At 31.6% G+C, this 20459-nt stretch overlaps 1 protein-coding gene across 1 annotated transcript; it reads right to left on the bottom strand.

The window, feature by feature from the left end:
• Positions 1-5385: 5385 nt before the first annotated feature.
• On the bottom strand, positions 5386-20446 carry LOC127734341 (ubiquitin-conjugating enzyme E2 R2-like). Its single transcript, XM_052244188.1, has 5 exons — positions 20136-20446; positions 17129-17215; positions 15038-15135; positions 11103-11237; positions 5386-9144 (listed from the first exon to the last, which is right to left on the bottom strand). The coding sequence occupies exons 1-5, from the start codon at positions 20310-20312 to the stop codon at positions 8922-8924; spliced, it is 720 nt and encodes a 239-aa protein (XP_052100148.1). The 5' UTR covers positions 20313-20446; the 3' UTR covers positions 5386-8921.
• Positions 20447-20459: the final 13 nt, after the last annotated feature.

Raw genomic sequence — 20459 nt, 5'->3', positions numbered from 1 at the left:
TGCTTTCAGATATGTGAATTGGTGAATAACCCAAAATATATATGAGCAAGTATACATTCTTTAAAAATGTTTTGAAAAAGGATTCCTAATAGAATATATTGATTGCTGTATAGAGGCTCAAAAGCATGAATATAACTTCATTTTTACAAAAAAAAGTTTATTTATAATACCCACAAAGCTTTTGAAAGATTCAAGTTTTTATGCACCTGCTGTAGCGGAGGGGGCATTAAGTTTTACCCTTGTCTGTCTGTACATCCGTTCGTCCGTCCATACTTACATCCCAAAATTGGTTTCTGTTCTCTAACTTTAGTTTGCCTCAACCAAAAGTTATGAAACTAATACACAATGCTTATTACCACAAAACACAGATCCAGTTTGAATTTTGGTGGCGTCAATTTTTACCGTTCTAGAGTTATGCCCCTTTACAAATGGAAAAATTGGAAATTTTTCGTTTCCCTTATCTTACTTAAGATTGCCTCAACCAAATGTTATGAAACTTATACACAATGCTTATTACCTTAAAACACAGATCAAGTTTGAATTTTGGTGGCATCACTTTTACCGTTCAAGAGTTATGCCCCTTTACAAATGGAAAAATTGCTGAATTTTTCGTTTCCGTTCTCTAACTAGTTTGCCTCAACCAAATGTTATGAAACTTATGCACAATGCTAATTTCCACAAAACACAGATCGAGTTTGAATTTTGGTGGCGTCATTCATACAGTTCTAGAGTTGTGTCCCTTTACAAATGGAAAAATTGCTGAATTTTTCGTTTCAGTTTTCTAACTTAATTTTGCCTCAACTAAATGTTATGAAACGTATACACAATGCTTATTACCACAAAACTCAGATCAAGTACAAATTTGGGTAGCGTCACTTTTACAGTTCTTGAGTTATGTCCCTTTATAACGTTATATGCAAGCGGGGGCATCATCTGTGTCCCATGGACACATTCCCCATTTATTTTTCTGTATTTTGGGGTTCTAGAAGGATGAAAATAATAAACCTTGTTTATCCTCCCCATAGAGTAATTGACATAATCAAAAAATCAATCTTGTCCTTTCAATGTAAATAAACTTAAGTACTTTCTACAGAAGCTTTATTGATTTGGAAATTTCATACAGTAGATTATAAATATATATCTGCACTCTAATACAGGTGATCCCCATACTGCTTCATCTGACTGGTTTACAATTAGCTGCCTTATTGTTTTCCAATAAAGAAAACTTTCAGCACCTCATAACGGAAGGGATCTTTTTAAATATTTGATTTCAATACCTTAGGTAGACCAGATTTCGTTTGAAACTTTTTTCCGTATAAAAAACTTTCTCCTTTATATTAGATAGACAATCGACCAGTACCAAAGTATTCAATACTGTTTATTAGATTGACAATCAGTAGTAGTGTTACTGTACCAAAGTAATCAATACTGTTGCATTACCTCACAAGGAGCTGGACTACCATAATTAGGTTCACCTGGCTGTATTATGCTTTTTCTTTTCCATCAATATTCCCTGGATGGCAAATAAACACCAACATACAGATATTTTATAGTAGCCTTTCTAAAAAAGAAGATACCAGGGTATATTCAAAACTCAAATATTGAAAAGAGAAACTGATAACACCATGGCAAAAAAGAAAGATGACAAAACTATAAACAAGTCCACAAAACAGAAAACTAAACAACACAAACACCACCAAGAGCTATTAAAGGGTTATCTCAGGTGCTCTTGAAGGGTATGTAGATCCTGCTCCACTAGTGGCACTTGTCATGTTGCTTATGGTTATTACGAATTGGGTGATGAGTCTTATTCTATTATATCACAATTGAGGAAAAGAGAACAGTTCATACAATTGGGACATTTCTGTGAGACGGGTATTCCATAACTTGTGATGATGTCTATGACACTTTCAAAAGGAATGGCTTCAACATAACCACTTGGAACCCTGGTTCAATAGCTTCATTGTTAGCAGCAACCCTCTATCAAGGAAATCATGAAAGGGAATGCAATGTCCGCAATATATCAACTAGAGATATATAGTCCATATAAAGACGCTGATTGAATGTTACAACATATATATAGATATTGAAAGTTCTAAAGGATGATTCAGACAAACGTATTTTCAAATTTAACCAGTGGTTTCACAACACACATTCTTTGAAAAAGTTTGTGGTCAGACTACATGTACTGACACCAAATGATTAGAAAAGCTAATGTTGGCCTCATCGACTAATTAAAGAGCTGATAGCTCTGAGGGGAAGAAGATACATAAAAGGACAACTTGAATTACAATGAAAGTAAAACAAACCAACCCAGCCTAGGATGTCCATTGTTGCTTTGGACATAATTTAACTTCCAAAAATAATATAAGTACACATATCTCCACTAAAACAGATTAAACTAGATATAAAATCTCTGAATACTGTTGGGTATTCGAGCTTCCTTCTTCAATAATAAACTAACACAGAGATATGTCTCGCCTATTTGTTGTTTTGATAGTAAAATTCAAATGTTGAAATTATAATAGCAATACTTAACATGTAAGTTGTGCATTCAAAGTCAATGAACAATGATGGAAGCTTATTAAGGTACAAACAATCTCCATGGAAATGAGATTTGCCAATGCTAATACAACTGCATACCAAATATCATTGAGTGACATTGACCTACCACTAGTGGTTCACCATAAACTGACCTTATCACACACTAATACATGTAAACTAAGGAAAAGTTTCAAAGTCAATAGACCATGACTGAGAGGGCTGGGCAAAATTATCTCCATGGAAATGAGATGTACAACTACATACCAAATATCATTGACCTACCACTAGTGGTTCACCATAAACTGACCTAATCGCAAACCAATATATACATGTAAACTAAGGAAAAGTTTCAAAGTCAATAGACCATGACTGAGGGGGCAGGACCAAATAACCTCAATGGAAATGAGATGAACCAATGCTTATACAACTGCATACCAAATATCATTGACCTATCACTAGTGGTTTCCCACTAACTGACCTAATCACAAACTAATAGATTGTTGACGCCGGAAACAGCATACCTATGTCTCGTTTTTTGACTCCGTCAAGGTGACATAAAATGGCCACCATGATTTTAGTCAAGTGTGCTGAAAGTGGGGTTAAACACCAACAAACAATTAATCATGAATTGTTATAGTTGTTCACAGTTACTTGGGTTTTTTTTTATTAACATATTTTGAAAAGTGCTAAATATATATCCAGTCTAGATTTTGAATGTTGTTAGTTATTAACACTTAAGTTTCCATGGAAACTAAAATTTGAGCAACACAAACCAACAACCATTAGTGAACTTCGGTGTGAGCCAAGGCTCCTTGTTGAAGACCGTACTTTGACCTATAATGGTTTACTTTTATAAATTTTGACTTGGATGGAGAGTTGTCTCATTGGCACTCATACCACATCTTCTTATATCTATGTTATAGTTGTTATCAGTTAGATCATTACATTGACATATTTGAAAGTTATTCAAAATCCCTCATTAACTGATTTGTTATGTTTGATCATATGGTGTGCTGTTAAACAATTGTCCCTGGTCAGGGGTTGGGTTTTAAGCCTTTGTTAACATTTTAAACCTCGTAATTTTCTGTATGTGCTTGTCCCAAGTCAGGAACCTATTATTTGTACTCTCAGGACTAGTCCCTAGGACTGGTGAAATTCTGCTTCTGTCCATAAAATGCATAGTCACTGAACTAGAAAGTAGAAAAAAAGTCCAGATCACAAGATATTCAGGGCATTAGTTTTCTACATATGGACTGGATATTAAGGTATTACTTCCAATGTAATTCTTTTAAAATTGAATTAAGTAATTTTTTCAATGAACAGTTAGTGTAAATACTTCTATTGTTTACGTCTCAGTGTCAGAGATATGATCATTCTATTTTCTTATTGCTGCATAGCTTTGGTAAGCGGTCTTCAAAGTTAAACCATTGTTAGATAACATACAACTTCAAACGTTTACCTGGTTTAGATAACAATAAAATGCCCCGCTGGGCGCAGCTTGATACGACCGCAGAGGTCGAACCCTGAACAGTTGGGGCAAGTATGGACACAACATTCAAGCTTGATACAGCTCTGAATTTGGATTGTGATTAAATATTTGACACAGCATAGGTTTCTGACACAGAATGAATGTGGTCTAAGAACTTAAAAAATTTTAATTTACCTATTCAAACCATATCATTATTATTTGCTTTTATATATAAATCATAAATAACCAATTTAAAATGGAAAATTTTAAAGAAAAAAAAATGAAAAAAAAATCCCCCCCAAATTTTTTGAACCCCCTTATGATTCATCACCCCCAAACTCAATCCCAGCCTTCCCATACACTTACACACAAGTTATTGTCCTGAAACTAGAAAAATGCTTGTTTTTTGCCCCTTTTTAGTCCCTTAATTCCTAAAATTTTGAGGCAATTACCCCCAAAATCAATCCCAGCTTTCCCTTTGTGATATGGAACCTTGTGGTACAATGTCAAAAGATCCATACATTAACACAGAAGTTATGTCTGGAAGTTACAAAAATGCTTATTGTTGGCCCCCTTTTTGGCCCCTCATTCCTTAACTGTTGGTACCATAACCTCCAAAATCAATCCCAACCTTCCTTTTGTGGTATTGAACCTTATGGTAAAATTTCATAGAGATCCATTCACTTAAACTAAAGTTATTGTGCGAAAAACCAATGTGTCTTCCGACGACGACGCCAATGTCATACCAATATACGACCTTCGCGGTCGTATTAAAACTAAATTGATGAAGACTAGAAACAAGAAAACAATGATGCCATTTTTATGAATACTGATTGTACTTGCAGAACTTCAACTAAGCCGGGAGACAACTTGACCACTCTATAAATGAGAGAAATACAATTATCAGATAATGAAGAGAGTAGCGTCTGCAAACTGGCTCCATGTGTATGATAATGCTGGTGTATTTTTACATCATTAGAGCTGTCTATTTTAGTGGTAAAAGTCTGATTTTTATAAAAAGTTTGAAGTAGCATTCTGACCAAATTGTCACTCTACTTTCAAATTTCTGAATCTAGAATCTAGAACACTTATGTAAGTGATTGTTTTTAAGCCAGCCTAACAGTACATTTGTTTCTCTGTCCTTGTTTCATTAAAATGATGCAGATGCTATTTTACAAATGCAACCAATCATGTGTACAAATCGGCGCTGTGATGAGGCATGGAAGTTATTAAAAAAAGCACAGAAATGGATAGAGTAGCACCGTAACACTCCTGGAAACAGTTCTGTATTTAGAAACAGCCAGCAGTATAGGATTTCAGAAGACTTTCATTCCTCCTATAAAAACTGAAGATATAAATAACATAAAACTGAATTATTAAAAATTTCACAATTTATTACTTCCATTTTTAACATGTACTTGACATTTTTAAACACTTCAACTTTGCATCATCATTCATCCCAAATCAATATATATATAAAAACTTTCAACAGAAAGAAAGGATACAGACACAGAGTATCAACTGATGCATTCTGATAAGCAAAAAGATCTTTGGCATAGATTCAAAGCGGTGCCAAAAATATATGAATGAAATTTAATACCAATCCCACACTAAAAGTGCAAAATTGGTAAAATCTGAAGCAAGCATACTTAATTCAAACTTTATGATTTTTTAGTCCTTTAAATTTCAAAACTGAATTTGTTATTTTTCATTTTTTTGAGAATACTAATGGGAGACTTATGCAGGGAATCATTTTATGATTTAATGCTCCCCAAAATATGAAGACGGATTTTTTTAAATGCATTAAATTTCAATACAATACTCCTTTGACATATATTTAAAGGAATGGGATACAAATTTTATCTTATATCAAATTTTCCCTGAAACAGTGTGGTTAAGACTAAAATATCAAAGAATATTTTACAGTTTTCTTCTATTTCAGGCAATATTAGTAATATGCTCAAAAAAAATATATAAATAGTAAACTGTTTTGGTTTTTTTGGGGAAAAGATGAAAAAAATTTTATTTATTCTTAGAAAAATTTGAAAATTGTTAGAACTTTTTCCTTACAGTAAGTCATAAAACCCTTTCCATAGGCATGCTAGAATTTCTTTTGGAGGAATGTTATAAACACCTTTCATCTTTATAATTTGTTCCTGTTTCCAAGTAAAATTTGCTAAAGAACCCATATCACAGCAATGTGTGATTTTATTCAGTATTCCATTCTAACATCTTGGTCACTGGACCTAGAAGTGTACTTGTCCATAGTTGGTTTTTATCAGAACTTAATCTTGAAAGAACATGAGGTAAGAATCACCTACCTCCCCATAATGGCCTTTTGGTTAAAATGTAAATTCTACTTGTCTTTTTCCCAAACTTGCTTCCTCCCAAAGTATCAAATTGAGAGAATAAATGGAAATGTTATAAAAGTTTCCTTCAGAAAAGCTGTCTTAACATGCAAATCACTTCCCCATTTCTGTATCATATTCCTTTAACTACATCAAAGGTGTTATTGCATGTACTTAGTAAATTAGGAAAGTGAACTTAAATTGGTGGTTTACATTAAAATATTAAATAAACAAACAAATAAAAAATTCAACAAATAACACCAGTGACAATTAAATATAGTAACTAATAGTAAATAAGCTATAAATTAATTAAACCACATACACTTTTTTACATGCATACATCCAACTCATTTATAACATCCACATTTCATTAATTCACACCTATGTACACACACCTTTACATGTTACATCTAATACAGTAAAAGATCACCAGAAACAAATATAATACAAAATGAAATTAACAATATTTTACCATGAGATGGTACACAAGAAAAATATAAAACTTTTCCATCTCATCATATTTCAACCTGATTATATAATATGTGCTAGGCTAACATCTGACAGAAACTTTCATTCTAAATAATGATTTTCCTTAAAGGTGTCAGTCATACAGTCATTTTCAAATTTGTTTACAAGGTTTGACATACTTCCTGATATACACTGCATTTAAAAATACCATTGAAAATTTGCAACTGATGAAAGATCATCATAATGAGATTGAAATCTCAACAACAGAAAATGAACTTTCAACAGTATTTTTAAAGATAGTGTATTTACTAGAAGAAGCTTTTATACTATGGGTCCTCGTTTTACAAACAGAACTCCAGACATGAGCTTTGAATCATTCACCCTGATTTCAATAACTTCTACAATTAATATTTAACAAAAATTATGAATTTATACAAATTAATCAATGCCTTAATTTATCTTGTAAGAAGTTTATGAGGAATGAATGAAAAATGAAATCTTTCTATATTTTTAAAAACTTAATGTTTCATCAAGTGTATAATTTGTTCATCAGAAATGCAATATTTCTATAACATATAAACTATATAAGTATACAGTGTTCATGAGAATTTGTATGCTTTTTAAAAATGAACAACTGGAAATTTTCTTAAGTAACTTGTTTAAGGAATGTCAATAACATATCTATGAAGACTAAAGAATATACATATTCCCTTTAGGGATATTGTCTACTCAATTATAATTGTGTTTAACACCATATAAGTGTGTCAGGTGAACAAATCTGTTTGATTCTTGATCTATTTTCGTTTGAAAAAAAACCCAATTCATTTGAACTGGTCTGGTAAAACATCAATTTTCTCATGTATCATTAAAACTTTACTTTTCTTTCAAAGAGTGTAGACAATATCCCTTTACTACATTTATTTCATTTGTCATTTCAAATACACATACAGAGCTGATCAAAGCTCATATACCAATATTTCTGTTTTTACATTTATATCTCGAACAAAAAGTACAATTATAACAAGGTACATTGTACCTGTGACATGGTAGCGCTTTCATTTCAAAATCACTCATTTGACTTGCACTGTCAGTTAATATTGAAAAACATGATTTTGATCAACAAAATATGTTTACCTGACCATAGCCTGACATTGATCAGATATAGCAAAAAAGCACCTTTAAAATGTCAACACTATTTTCAACATGTTCAAAGCATGTCTTTAACCCTTGAAATAGTCAATATAGACAGATATTTTTCTATGATTTCTGAGTAATATTTATGCAGGTTAGGATATGGAATATGAGTGAAAAGTTTGCAGTTACCTATTATTGACCTAGTAGATTTATATGCACTCTCCATTACCTGTGCCAGTTGAATACTACAGCTCAATTGGAGCAGAAAAATCCTCAGCAAAAAAAAAAGATTACAGAAATTGAGATATTGGACATCTTCATATTTGTAAGGACTTGGTAGATTTACAGATAAATTCATTATCTCCATTTTGGTAACTAAACAAAAAAAGATTTTATTTATTTCTTTTATTTTACTAAATACTAAATGTTAAAAGTGTCAACCAAGAAATATTTTTCCTTTGACTTTGATAATAATTCTATCACAGAAACAAAAATTAAATGGGACTTTACTATAAATAAATAGGCTAAAATATGTTCTACTTAAATGACTAATGTTACAGTCCTGCAAGTTGTACAGAAAATCATCTATTTTATTATGTAACTTTATTTGATGGTGCTTCCAAATGTCATAATTAAACTTCCCGCCCAAAATAAGAAACATTGTATCAAACAATAATGAAAACTTGAGAGAAGTATTATTAATTTATACAGTATCATACTCAATAAATATTAAATGAGTAAAACAATATCATCTGTTTTTTTTTTTTATATAGGAATATATTAATGAATACTTTAGTAGTATTTTAAAAGCAAAGTAAATAATTACTGCCATCCAAGAAAAAGCCTTCCTCCAACCTGAATGTTATTACAGGGTGCTTTGCCTTGATCCTTCCTTTTTTAAAAAGGATAATCCAATTATTTAATCCAATCAAATTTAAATTCCAAACAATTTTCATTTATCAAGATTCGCCTCCATTTCCAGAATCGTCATCATCTTCTGCGTAATAATCATCTTCATCATCATCGTCCTCATCATCATCATCACCTACGTAATCATCATCGTCATAAAAGTCTACATCATCATGAGGTTTAGGTTTTATACTAACACAATATTCCTGCAGAGTTGTTGGAACTGTTACTCCGTCTCGTTCAGCATCTTTTTTTGTGTCTTGAACTTGTTTCCTGAATAAGAACATTCAAGATAGTATGGGTTTTACTTTTTCAAACAATGAAGATTAATTGTTTAGAAATTACATGAATTATGATACATCAATATGATTTCCTTATGATAAACCTTTTAGACAAAAGAATGAACATTATGTGCATGATAAATGAATGAATATTTCATATGAACTTTGACCTTGTTTGTTACAGCCTATACATCTCCTTATTCTTACATTAAGTCATTTTCAATTAACCCCAATTGATAGACATCTACACAAAATTCAGTAGTGTATAGGTATTTTTGGCGTATTTATATGGATTTGAAATAATATGGCGTATTAATTTTAAATATAAAATCCAAAACAAAGGAACAGGGCTTTATTTTTTTTTGTACTCTGTTTGCAATGAATTTAGCAGTTAGGTCATTGTTAACAGCTTTAGTGCAAAAAATGAATTAAGATTAGTTCCAGAATATAAGAATGACCAGAAGCTGTAACATTCCTGCAATAAACCACACTAAATGCCTGATAAAATCACTAAATATATATGAATTGATTGCGAGTCTTTTGTCCCAAAATTACACAATTCACCTCGGGAAAATACCTGAAAAATATGTTAAAACCTTAACAAGTCTTAAGTTTTTTACAATGAGTTTAAAAATACCATTCAAACTTCACTTTGAAATTTTACAACTTTACGCATTTCCTAGCTACTAGTTCTACAATGTATTACTGGACCCCTTATGGCAGTCAGGGGTACAAGTTATTTTTATTTAATTGAAGAAGAAAATAAAAATATACTTATATAAGTAAATTTTTTATATTCATATTTTCTTATGAGGTTTGAATAATCTCCCCTTAATTTTCTAAAAAAAATTTACTTATATAAGTAATTTTTTTTCACAATCCCTAAAATTCTCAAATTTGGGATGTAAAATCATGCCTTATACAATTTTTAGCTCATAATTTTTTATTAGAGTACAACTTTTCATCTCATTAATTCAACAAAGAAACTAATTGCGCAAAGATCTTAAGTAATTGCGCAAGGCCTTCAAAAATTGCCCCTTGGAGGCTTGTAAATGAGCAGTGTTTTGAAGATAACAGACAAATGAGATTTTCTTTGTCCATGAAATTACACTTAAATGATTAGTAAAGACATCTGCAATGGACAGACAATTAAAAATTCTATTAAAGCAAAGAAGTCCTGAGAAATTCAAGAAAAGAAGATAGTATGACTTTTTTACTTGCATAAGTAGAAAATCTGAATGTCTAAGGGACAAAACTAAGCCATTAAAATAATGTACCTATACAAGTATAAGTATCTTACAAATAAAGTCAAATATACTTATATAAGTATATTAATATTTACTTCTTCAAGTAAATAAGAATAACTTTTACAAGTAGTACCCCTGACTGTATGGTGACCAATTACTAATTTCATCCTTTTTTTTAGGTCTTTAGTTGACAGTCGTTTCATTGACATTCATACCTGATCTTCTTTTTTTTATAAAGAAACTTTTCAAGCTTTATTTTTGATCAGGTGGCGAATATAAAACTGCTAATTTTAGGTTAGAACATAACCAAAGTTATAGTTCAATATTTCTCACTACTGCAGAGAGTAATATTGCTGGAAAATGGCAACATTAAAGGGGGTTTAAAATAAAAATGTTCTTGTCATTTTATCAGACAATTTTAAGAATTTTGTTCAATATTCCCCTTATTTTATTTCAAATACACCCACCCACAAGCTTGCACAATACTATATACTACTCAGGACTTTAATATTGGAATAACCATATAATACCAGTTTTGTAGGTCAAATGAAAGAAATCATCCCTAATCTTTACTCATTTCCTAACCTTCTGTTCTGTTTTTAAACACAGTAAAAATCCTGGATAGCTAATTATATTTTATGGACAAGGTTATCAATTTAATTCTGCATACTTGAAACTGTAAAACCTATTTGTTTATTATTACCTTATTATATTCTCATACTCTTTATCTCTTCCTTTGGAATCCTTGAATTTTCTGAACATGACAGAAGCATCAACATTTGCTGGAGAGAATGTATTTGGCTCGTTGAGAAGCGATATAATACTAAGTAGGATTGTTCTGTCAAAATAAATGTTCATTGAGAGATATTATTGACCTGTAAGACAAAGTTGATACTGATCTCATGAACAGTAACGCTACATACATATATATATATTCTTTATGGATTCTACCTCTGCATTGAGTGTAAAACTATATTATTACATTTAAGACAGTTAACGATGGAGACAGAGGAATATTGTATTGTACAAAATAAGGCAGTGAAATCTATTTCTCCACTGATTTTTTGCAGATTTGAAATATCAACTTTATCTCTTTTTTTTTCAGATATATGCATTCTTTCAATTTAATGTCATCTGTCATGACCTCTTTTTTTGTGACATCACAACAGCAAATCAGAGGAAAGCAAAAAATAATTGATGCCATAGTTGGATTTTTGACAAATGCTATGAAATTTTTATTTCATAAAAAATAAAATGCTCCGCAGGGCGCAGCTTGATACGACCGCAGAGGTCGAACCCTGAACAGTTTGGAAAGAATGGACACAACATTCAAGCTTGATACAGCTCTGAATTTGGATTGTGATTAAATATTTGACACAGCATAGGTTTCTGACACAGAATGAATGTGGTCTAAGAACTTAAAAATTTTAAATTGGACATTCACCTATTATGGTGCAATATCCAAATCTCAATACATGGTTAGATTCAGCATATCAAAGAACCCCAAGAATTCAATTTTTGATGAAATCAAACAAAGTTTAATTTTGGACCCTTTTGACCTCAATGTGGACAAAGTTGATAATGGGGCCCAAAAATCAAAAATCTAAATACATGGTTATTTCAGCATATCAAAGAACCCCATATATTCAATTTTTGTTGAAATCAAACAAAGTTTAATTTTGGACCCCGATTTGGACCAACTTGAAAACTGGGCCCATAATCAAAAATCTAAATACATGTTTAGATTCAGCATATCAAAGAACCCTAAAAATTCAATTTTTGTTAAAATCAAACTAAGTTTAATTTTGGACCCTTTGGACCTTAATGTAGACCAATTTGAAAACGGAACCAAAAATTAAGAATCTAAATACACCGTTAGATTCGGCATATCAAAGAACCCCAATAATTCAATTTTTGATGAAATCAAACAAAGTTAAATTTTGGACCCTTTGGACCTCAATGTGGACCAATTTAAAAACGGGGCCCAAAATCCAAAAACTTAATACACGGTTAGATTCAGCATATTAAAGACCCCAAGAATTCAAGAATAAAACCCCATTGAAATTGATCAAGAAATAAGCAATTTATACGAAGTATCTTCTTTTGCACAATACTGTGCAATTGAATATTTCTTGCTATTGCGCAATACTGTACAATTGACAATTTCTTGCTATTGCGCAATATTGTGCTATTGGATATTTCTTGCTATTGCGCAATACTGTGCAATTGAAGATTTCTTGCTATTGCGCAATACTGTGCAATTGAAGATTTCTTGCTATTGTGCAATACTGTGCAATTGAAAATTTCTTGCTATTGCACAATACTTATTATATAATAATTTACACATCCTGTTTGGTGTGTATCTCCTACCATATCATTATAATTTGCTTTTAAATATAAATCAGAAATAACCAACTTAAAATGGAAAATTTTAAAAGAAAAAAAAAAGGAAAAAAAGAAAAAAAAAATCCCCCCCCCCCAAATTCTTTGAACCCCCTTATGATTCATCACCCCCAAACTCAATCCCAGCCTTCCCTTTTTGGTATGGTACCTTGCAGTACAATTTCAGAGAGATCCATACACTTGAACACAAGTTATTGTCTGGAAAATAGAAAAATGCTTATTTTTGGCCCCCAATTCCTAAACGTTTCGGCCAATTACCCCCAAACTCAATTCCAGCTTTCCCTTTGTGATATGGAACCTTGTAGTACAATTTCAGAAATATCCAAACACTTACACACAAGTTATTGTCATGAAACTAGAAAAATGCTTGTTTTTGCCCCTTTTTTGGCCCCTTATTCCTAAAATTTTGAGGCAATTACCCATAAAATCAATTACAGCCTTCCCTTTGTGATATGGAACCTTGTGGTACAATGTCAGAGAGATCCATACACTTACACATAAGTTATTGTCTGGAAGTTACAAAAATGCTTATTTTTGGCCCCTAATTCCTTAACTGTTGGTACCATAACCCCCAAAATCAATCCCAACCTTCCTTTCGTGGTATTGAACCTTATGGTAAAATTTCATGGAGATCCATTCACTTAAACTAAAGTTAGAGTGCGAAAACTACGTGTCTTCGAACGACGCCTGACGACGACGACGCCAACGTCATACCAATATACGACCAAAAATTTTTAATTTTTGCGGTCGTATAAAAATGAAATTTTATTTCATTGGCGCCTAATGCATGAGATCACAGCAACTATGACAATTTTGTGCAGAAGTCCCTCATTATTTATTTCTATCATTTAGATGCCATAACATTGTTTACTTGACATGAAGGAAACATTTTGAAACTGGAAGTAGATTTGATATCATGTGGAAATATAAACTATCATGTTGATGTCTGACTGTGAGTAGATTTGATATCATGTGGAAATATAAACTATCATGTTGATGTTTGACTGTGTGTAGATTTGATATCATGTGCAAATATAAACTATCATGTTGATGTTTGACTGTGTGCAGATTTGATATCATGTGCAAATATAAACTATCATGTTGATGTTTGACTGTGTGTAGATTTGATATCATGTGCAAATATAACCTATCATGTTGATGTCTGACTGTGAGTAGATTTGATATATATCATGTGGAAATATAAACTATCATGTTGATGTTTGACTGTGTGTAGATTTGATATCATGTGCAAATATAAACTATCATGTTGATGTTTGACTGTGTGCAGATTTGATATGTGCAAATATAAACTATCATGTTGATGTCTGACTGTGAGTAGATTTGATATCATGTGGAAATATAAACTATCATGTTGATGTTTGACTGTGTGCAGATTTGATATCATGTGCAAATATAAACTATCATGTTGATGTTTGACTGTGTGTAGATTTGATATCATGTGCAAATATAACCTATCATGTTGATGTTTGACTGTGTGTAGATTTGATATCATGTGGAAACATAAACTACAATGTATCATGTTGATGTTTGACTGTGTGTAGATTTGATATCACGTGGAAACATAAACTATCATGTTGATGTTTGACTGTGTGTAGATTTTTCAATCAGCAAAGCACTTGAACTTGAATTGAAATTGACATTGAACATCCATGAGAAGAATGTGTATTGTTACTTGACAAATATGATGAACCACACTATTCTTCCACTTTTGTGGAAGGTACATTTATATAGAATTGATCTTGTTGATTCAAAGAGTTGAAAATTTAGTTTTATTTATATCTTTTATCCATAAGGAAGTCTGACTGTCTGTGTTGCTTTAATACATGACAGCCCCAATCCTTAATTGGCTTGAGGAATTCTTAGCCCGAGTTTTGAAAGGAATCTGATCTGAAAATAGAAACTTAATTGCTTAAACAGCATTGCTTCATAATGTTCAAGAAAATTAAAATGGACGCTTTCATATTTTTTCCCTGTATTTGTACATGTTAATTTATGCAAAATGAATAAACAAAGCATGAAAATGTTCCTTACAAAATCATCTAATGGTTCAATAAAGGTTTCAATGATCACGGTCCGATGAACAGCTATGGTAGGTGCTATTCAATCAATCAACAAAAATGTTCTTAAGTCCCATGTAAGTGAGAACTGAGGTGAGAATATACATCTTGTTTCCTTAATGATAAGTCCTGATGTATAACCCTTTAGTCACCTTACCTGACATTTTGTGTAGGGTTCCATCTTTCTGAAGGCAATTCACCACTTTGTGGATCGTCAATTGGAGGGTGCAGGATTGATATACATACATCACCATTCTACAAAAGTATTATCTTTTAATAAATACAAAAAAAATTTCTACCATCTAACTACATGTAGATACTATTCTCATTTCTGAATCACAAACAGGCCTTGGGCTCCATAAACATCATTGATCAACCTATTTCCATATCTAACAATAAACCAGCATATTTAATAGGCATTAGATCATCTACTGTCATGACTGTAGAATATAAGACGCGACACAAAATGCAGGGAAAAATCATAAAAGTCTTATTAAAGCACCAAGTCTTCAAAATGTACATACATGTAGTACAGAGTTTTGTTTTTTATGAAGTGCAATTGTGCAAAGTCAAAAATTAAATTGAAATGTTTGAAAGTAACCGGTATGAGTGAGCTCATTTAACACACAAAGGACTCATATTACATGCATTATAGTATAACCTTTTAAGAAAAAAAAATATTGACACTGAAGAAGGCTACTTGTTTGACCAAACTATTTGTCTATACAATTTTATGAAATAGTGATCATATATTAATATCTTATATCAATATCATTTCAAAAATCTTAAAGACTTTTATACACTATACATGTATATATAAATATGGTTTTTGCAGTCTTAAAATGTATATATGGTTTACAGGTATACATGTGGGTCTGGTATCAGATAATATGTACAGTATCATCTGGATTCACTAAATACCAGGTACAAAATGATTTAGGTGTATATATGTACTCACCTACAGAAAGGATGACATTTTTTTTTATCAAACCAATAGCCTTAATTCTTAAGGGCATAATTTTATTTAAATAATTAATGCAAATTAAACTGTCTACAACCATACATGTACTTAAATTTGAATGGACATCCCTTCCACCCTTGAAGTTATGCCAACTATCCTTCAAAAAATGTTTTAAGAAAACACTACAGACCTTGAGGTTAATTTTATATTTTATTCATTAATAATTTATATTTCATGATCTTTTCATGCTTGTAGTTCTAACATTAATGTGTATTTAATTTTATACATCCATGGCTTTCAAATGTTCAGGTTTGAATGCACAATATTAAAGTGTTTTATTTTCATTTTAATTAAAAAATAATTCATGGGAGCTTGAATTTATACTGATTTTACCACAGGTTGGCCCTTTATGCTAAAGCGAGAGGTAAAATATCGGCAAAAAGGGCAAACCCATGGTAAAATCAGTATAAATTCAAGCCCCCATGAATTATTTCTATTCTAATAGGACAAATACGGCAATTCTTTAGGATCGATGCGCTCTAGGTGAAGGCAAACATTTGCCATTCCCGTCATTAAACACTATTAATATTGAAGTAAAAGAACGGAGAAAAATGAACTATTGACATGCTTAAATTATTTACAATAACGTACTTAGATAGGTTTGGATGAATTTAAATGATAATCTTACTTATTTGCAAAAAAAAAAATGGCTTTTAACAAATTTTGTCATCTTTGTTTTTGTTTCCTTGATTTGATGACTTTCAGTTTCACAACCATGCATTTTCCCGTAAAATGCTTATATTCTTATGTCATCGTTTAGTGACGTCATTTCCACCGATTGACGTCGGTTTATAGCTCATTCATAAAAAAAACATACAACGTGGGAGTATGATCGGAACAGCCCATACTAATCATGACGTTGCTAATCAGCTGACATACAAAAATGTACAATATATTCATATTTTACCATGGGTGTTTACTCAAAGCGTTTGAAGATAATATTTGATTATATTATATGGAATCCTGAAAAACTGAAAAATTTCTATGGAATGAGATAATCTATAAGTCTCCAATTTCTTGTAATTTTGAATGTCATACCGAAATAGTTGGATGTCACTGAATGAAATACAAAATGTATATTGTCCATAAGTATCATTAAGTTGTGAGAAAAAATTTAAGTCAGATGGACATGATGGAGTATAGTTATAGTCTTTTTGTGAAAACTAAGTATGAAATACTAAGAGTTTAAATATCTTTAATTTCCATTAAATAGTTTGTAGAATGTACCTCATATACATTTGGATGCCACATCTTGGAAATGAACTTTACACTTGGTGGATTGTATGGATAATCATTTGGAAACTTCATATGTGCCTGTAAAAAAAAGCATTTAACAATAGTTGGATCCCTACATGTGTACATACAGTCTTCATGCTCAAGACTTGATTAGGAGATACGGTCCTGAAAGACTTTCAACAACATGACAGCAATAAGAATTTCTGATTTTCCTATTTTGGGGGATTTTCATAAATGTTATATGTTACAGGATCAAACAATTTCCAGCAAATTTGTAACTATCTATATACCAAAAGGAGTATACGACCAGTTATAAACCTTCATGAACTATGGCAATGAGACATCATGTCTCACATGATCTCCCCAGGCCATTTCAGCGTCGCAGCACAGCTATAATTTTTTACTGTGACCCTATAATTATTTTGAAGATGTTATTTTTTCTTGTCTCTATACATTACGGCAAAATCAATCTATGTCCTAATTATTGAACTTTCATCAAATTACCGCTTATGATCATAAAAATGACAAGACTTACCAAAATGTGTGCCATGTTTTTTTGCTCTGACAATCATCCAATTAAATTAAAGAACATTTAACTAAGTAAACTTACTATTATCACATTGTTTCGGCTAATTTAGAACATCAAAGCTTATGCATATTAATGACAAATACGTGTTGCTACATGTATGCTGTATGGGTTTTGCTCATTGTTGAGGGCTGTATGGTGACCTATAGTTGCTAGCCTTCTATGTCATTTGGCCTCTGGTGGAGAGTTGTCTCATTGGCAATCATACCATATCTTCTTATTTTTATATAGGTTATAATTTCATGACAGCAATTGCTACATCATATTTTGCAATTAATTATAGTAAGTTTTAAAAGAGTATGTAGTCTTTGAATCCAGAGTATAATTCATATGCAGCAAAAGGAAGGGTGGAATAGATTTGACAGCTAGTTTCAAGTAATTTGGAGTTCTTGAATGTCTAGTTTTATCAATTTTGACAAAAATCGAAGTAAATGTAAACAGGTAACTTTTTTTATGTAAACTTGTTACAAGATTGAAAACTGATTCATTTATAAGACTCGCCATCCCTTCTTTTATTCACATTAATTCTGGTTTCCAAACATTTATATAATGTACAAAAGTATATCTATCTCTTTAGATTAAGTTAACGGTCCAGAAAACAACCACAGGACATTTTCTCAAAATGAAAAATTGTTGCACTTTGCAGGGCTCACACTACTTCAGAATCATAGGGAGAAGTGACTTCTCTTTTTGAAACCGAGAGGGAGAAGTGGTAAGATTTGAAAGAGAAGTGCTCACAGCGCTATAATGTGTGGTTTTTACTATAATACAAAGGGCCATATGTATCTTATTTTTTTTTATATTGTTCAATTTGTACCTGGGTATACAATTAAAGTAACAGTTCAAATTCAAAGTTGTTTAATTTTATCATATCTAGTTGCACAATCATATTAGTCCTCTTGTCAGAAAAATCAATTAAATATCTGGCTTTTTTTTTATATCAAACATGTCAAAAAGGAAAAGAAAGTTGTTATATCAATTAAAATTTAATAAAAAAACTACTCTAGATCTGTTATCCTGTATATGAAATTAAGTATTTCTCATCAAAAAGATATATAAATTTAACAGTTTTATTTAACACAGTTAAGCTTGGATCGACATAATATAATTATAAATAATTAGTGTAATAGTCCCAGAGTTGAGCAACTTTAATTTATAAATTGAAACAATGCATATACATGGAAATATATACATTAATCAAGTAGATCTAACCAAAAGTACACGTATGTTAATGCAAGTGGAATGCACAATTTTTCCCCTTGGAATCAATTCTCTTCTGTCAGCTGTGCCTTTTTTGCGTTTGTAGTGTTATCGTAAGAATCCGGATTTCGGTCATAGCTGGTACGTTTCTGATGAATCCGACCCTGATCCGTAGTTGTACAATAATTTCATTGGCGGACGAAGAAAATTTTCAAAAATAAATGATGTTTGACACCCTATTTGGAAAGGAAAATGATGATTTTAATGCAATATACATGTACATGTATGGATAACAAACTTACTTCAGGCAAATTTCATCACGTTCTAATGAAGTAACAAAGTTATTTTGCCGAAAGTTTTTGTTTTGAAGTACGCTCTAGAGTAACAAGTACCGGCAGTGATAAAAAATTGTCTTTATAGGAAAATAACATGCAACCAACTTTAAAATCAATGCTTTAACTCTTTTCTAAAGAAAATAAATCATTTGTGTCTTTGAATTTCTTTACTTTTAAATGAAAAATTGCTGTTTCATCGACTTGGTGAATATTGAATATTGCCAATGTTGAAAGCGACTGAAAGCAAGTATCGTGAATAACAGGGCGACTAGATTTCGCTTTAGACGGTCAGGCAATGCGAAATGACGAACAGGAAAGCGACTTTGTCGCCCCAGTCGCCTGCTAGTGTGAGCCCTGATTTTGAGACAAAACATTCAGTGACCTAATTACCAATCAAAGAAAAAAAAATGAGGATTACACACTGAAAGTAAATAACTGAACACCGAAAACCTGTATCATTACAATAATTTATGAGAATGTACATGATCATGTGTGTAATCTTACGGTTGAAAAATGTCTTTAATTACAAAAGAAAGTGTTTGCTACTATGCATACTATTTAACCGTACATGACTTCCACAATAATTGTAAATCTGCTTTCTGAAAAGTATGATGACAGGACATGTATACAAACAGATACTATCCACTTATAGAAAACAATACCCTTGCAGTTAATAATCAAGATAACTGGATACCATAAGAAGAAGGAGAAGCTCATCAGGTACATTGTATATGTACAAAAATGTAGCACCTGACTCATAATTTATCCTGTTTGGTATTTGTTTATGTTAGGACCAGAGGCCTAGGCCTCTCATGGATTTACCTGTGTAATTAAAATTTCTTTAATTTAAAGAATGTATGTATTTCTGGTAAATTACCTTGAAATAACCACCTTCATATAATGTACCAGGAGGTCCGAAGATAGCAACTTCCCATTCAAATAGATTTTCATCATTGATTAGATTTACTCGAAATCCCTCTACTGGCTCCTCTTGAATTTTCTTCAGCTCCAACTGGAGAGCTTTCACAGCCCCTCCGATGGGACTCACTGCCATGTCTACTGTCAGCTAAATATCAGGATGAGCTAAAATGAAGACCAGGAAATGAAATTTATGTTAAATTTCTTTGTGTTGTTCTTTGTGTTTTGTTTCTGCAATATGGCGATGGAATGACGTCACGAATGAGAATTTAGAGATTTTGCG

Source organism: Mytilus californianus, unplaced genomic scaffold, assembly GCF_021869535.1.
Source record: "Mytilus californianus isolate M0D057914Y unplaced genomic scaffold, xbMytCali1.0.p SCAF_3, whole genome shotgun sequence".
Lineage (NCBI taxonomy): Eukaryota > Metazoa > Mollusca > Bivalvia > Mytilida > Mytilidae > Mytilus > Mytilus californianus.
The sequence above is the reverse complement of the archived record's forward strand: the minus strand, read 5'-3'. Positions and strand labels throughout refer to the sequence as shown.

Excerpts from the sequence above, each read along its gene's own strand:
- LOC127734341 (XM_052244188.1), bottom strand. The coding sequence starts at position 20,312 with ATGGCAGTGAGTCCCATCGGAGGGGCTGTGAAAGCTCTCCAGTTGGAG. Across the intron at positions 11,238-15,037 it reads AACCCTACACAAAATGTCAG|AACAATCCTACTTAGTATTA; the intron begins GTAAGGTGACTA and ends TTATTTTGACAG. Across the intron at positions 9,145-11,102 it reads GAGTATGAGAATATAATAAG|GAAACAAGTTCAAGACACAA; the intron begins GTAATAATAAAC and ends GTTCTTATTCAG.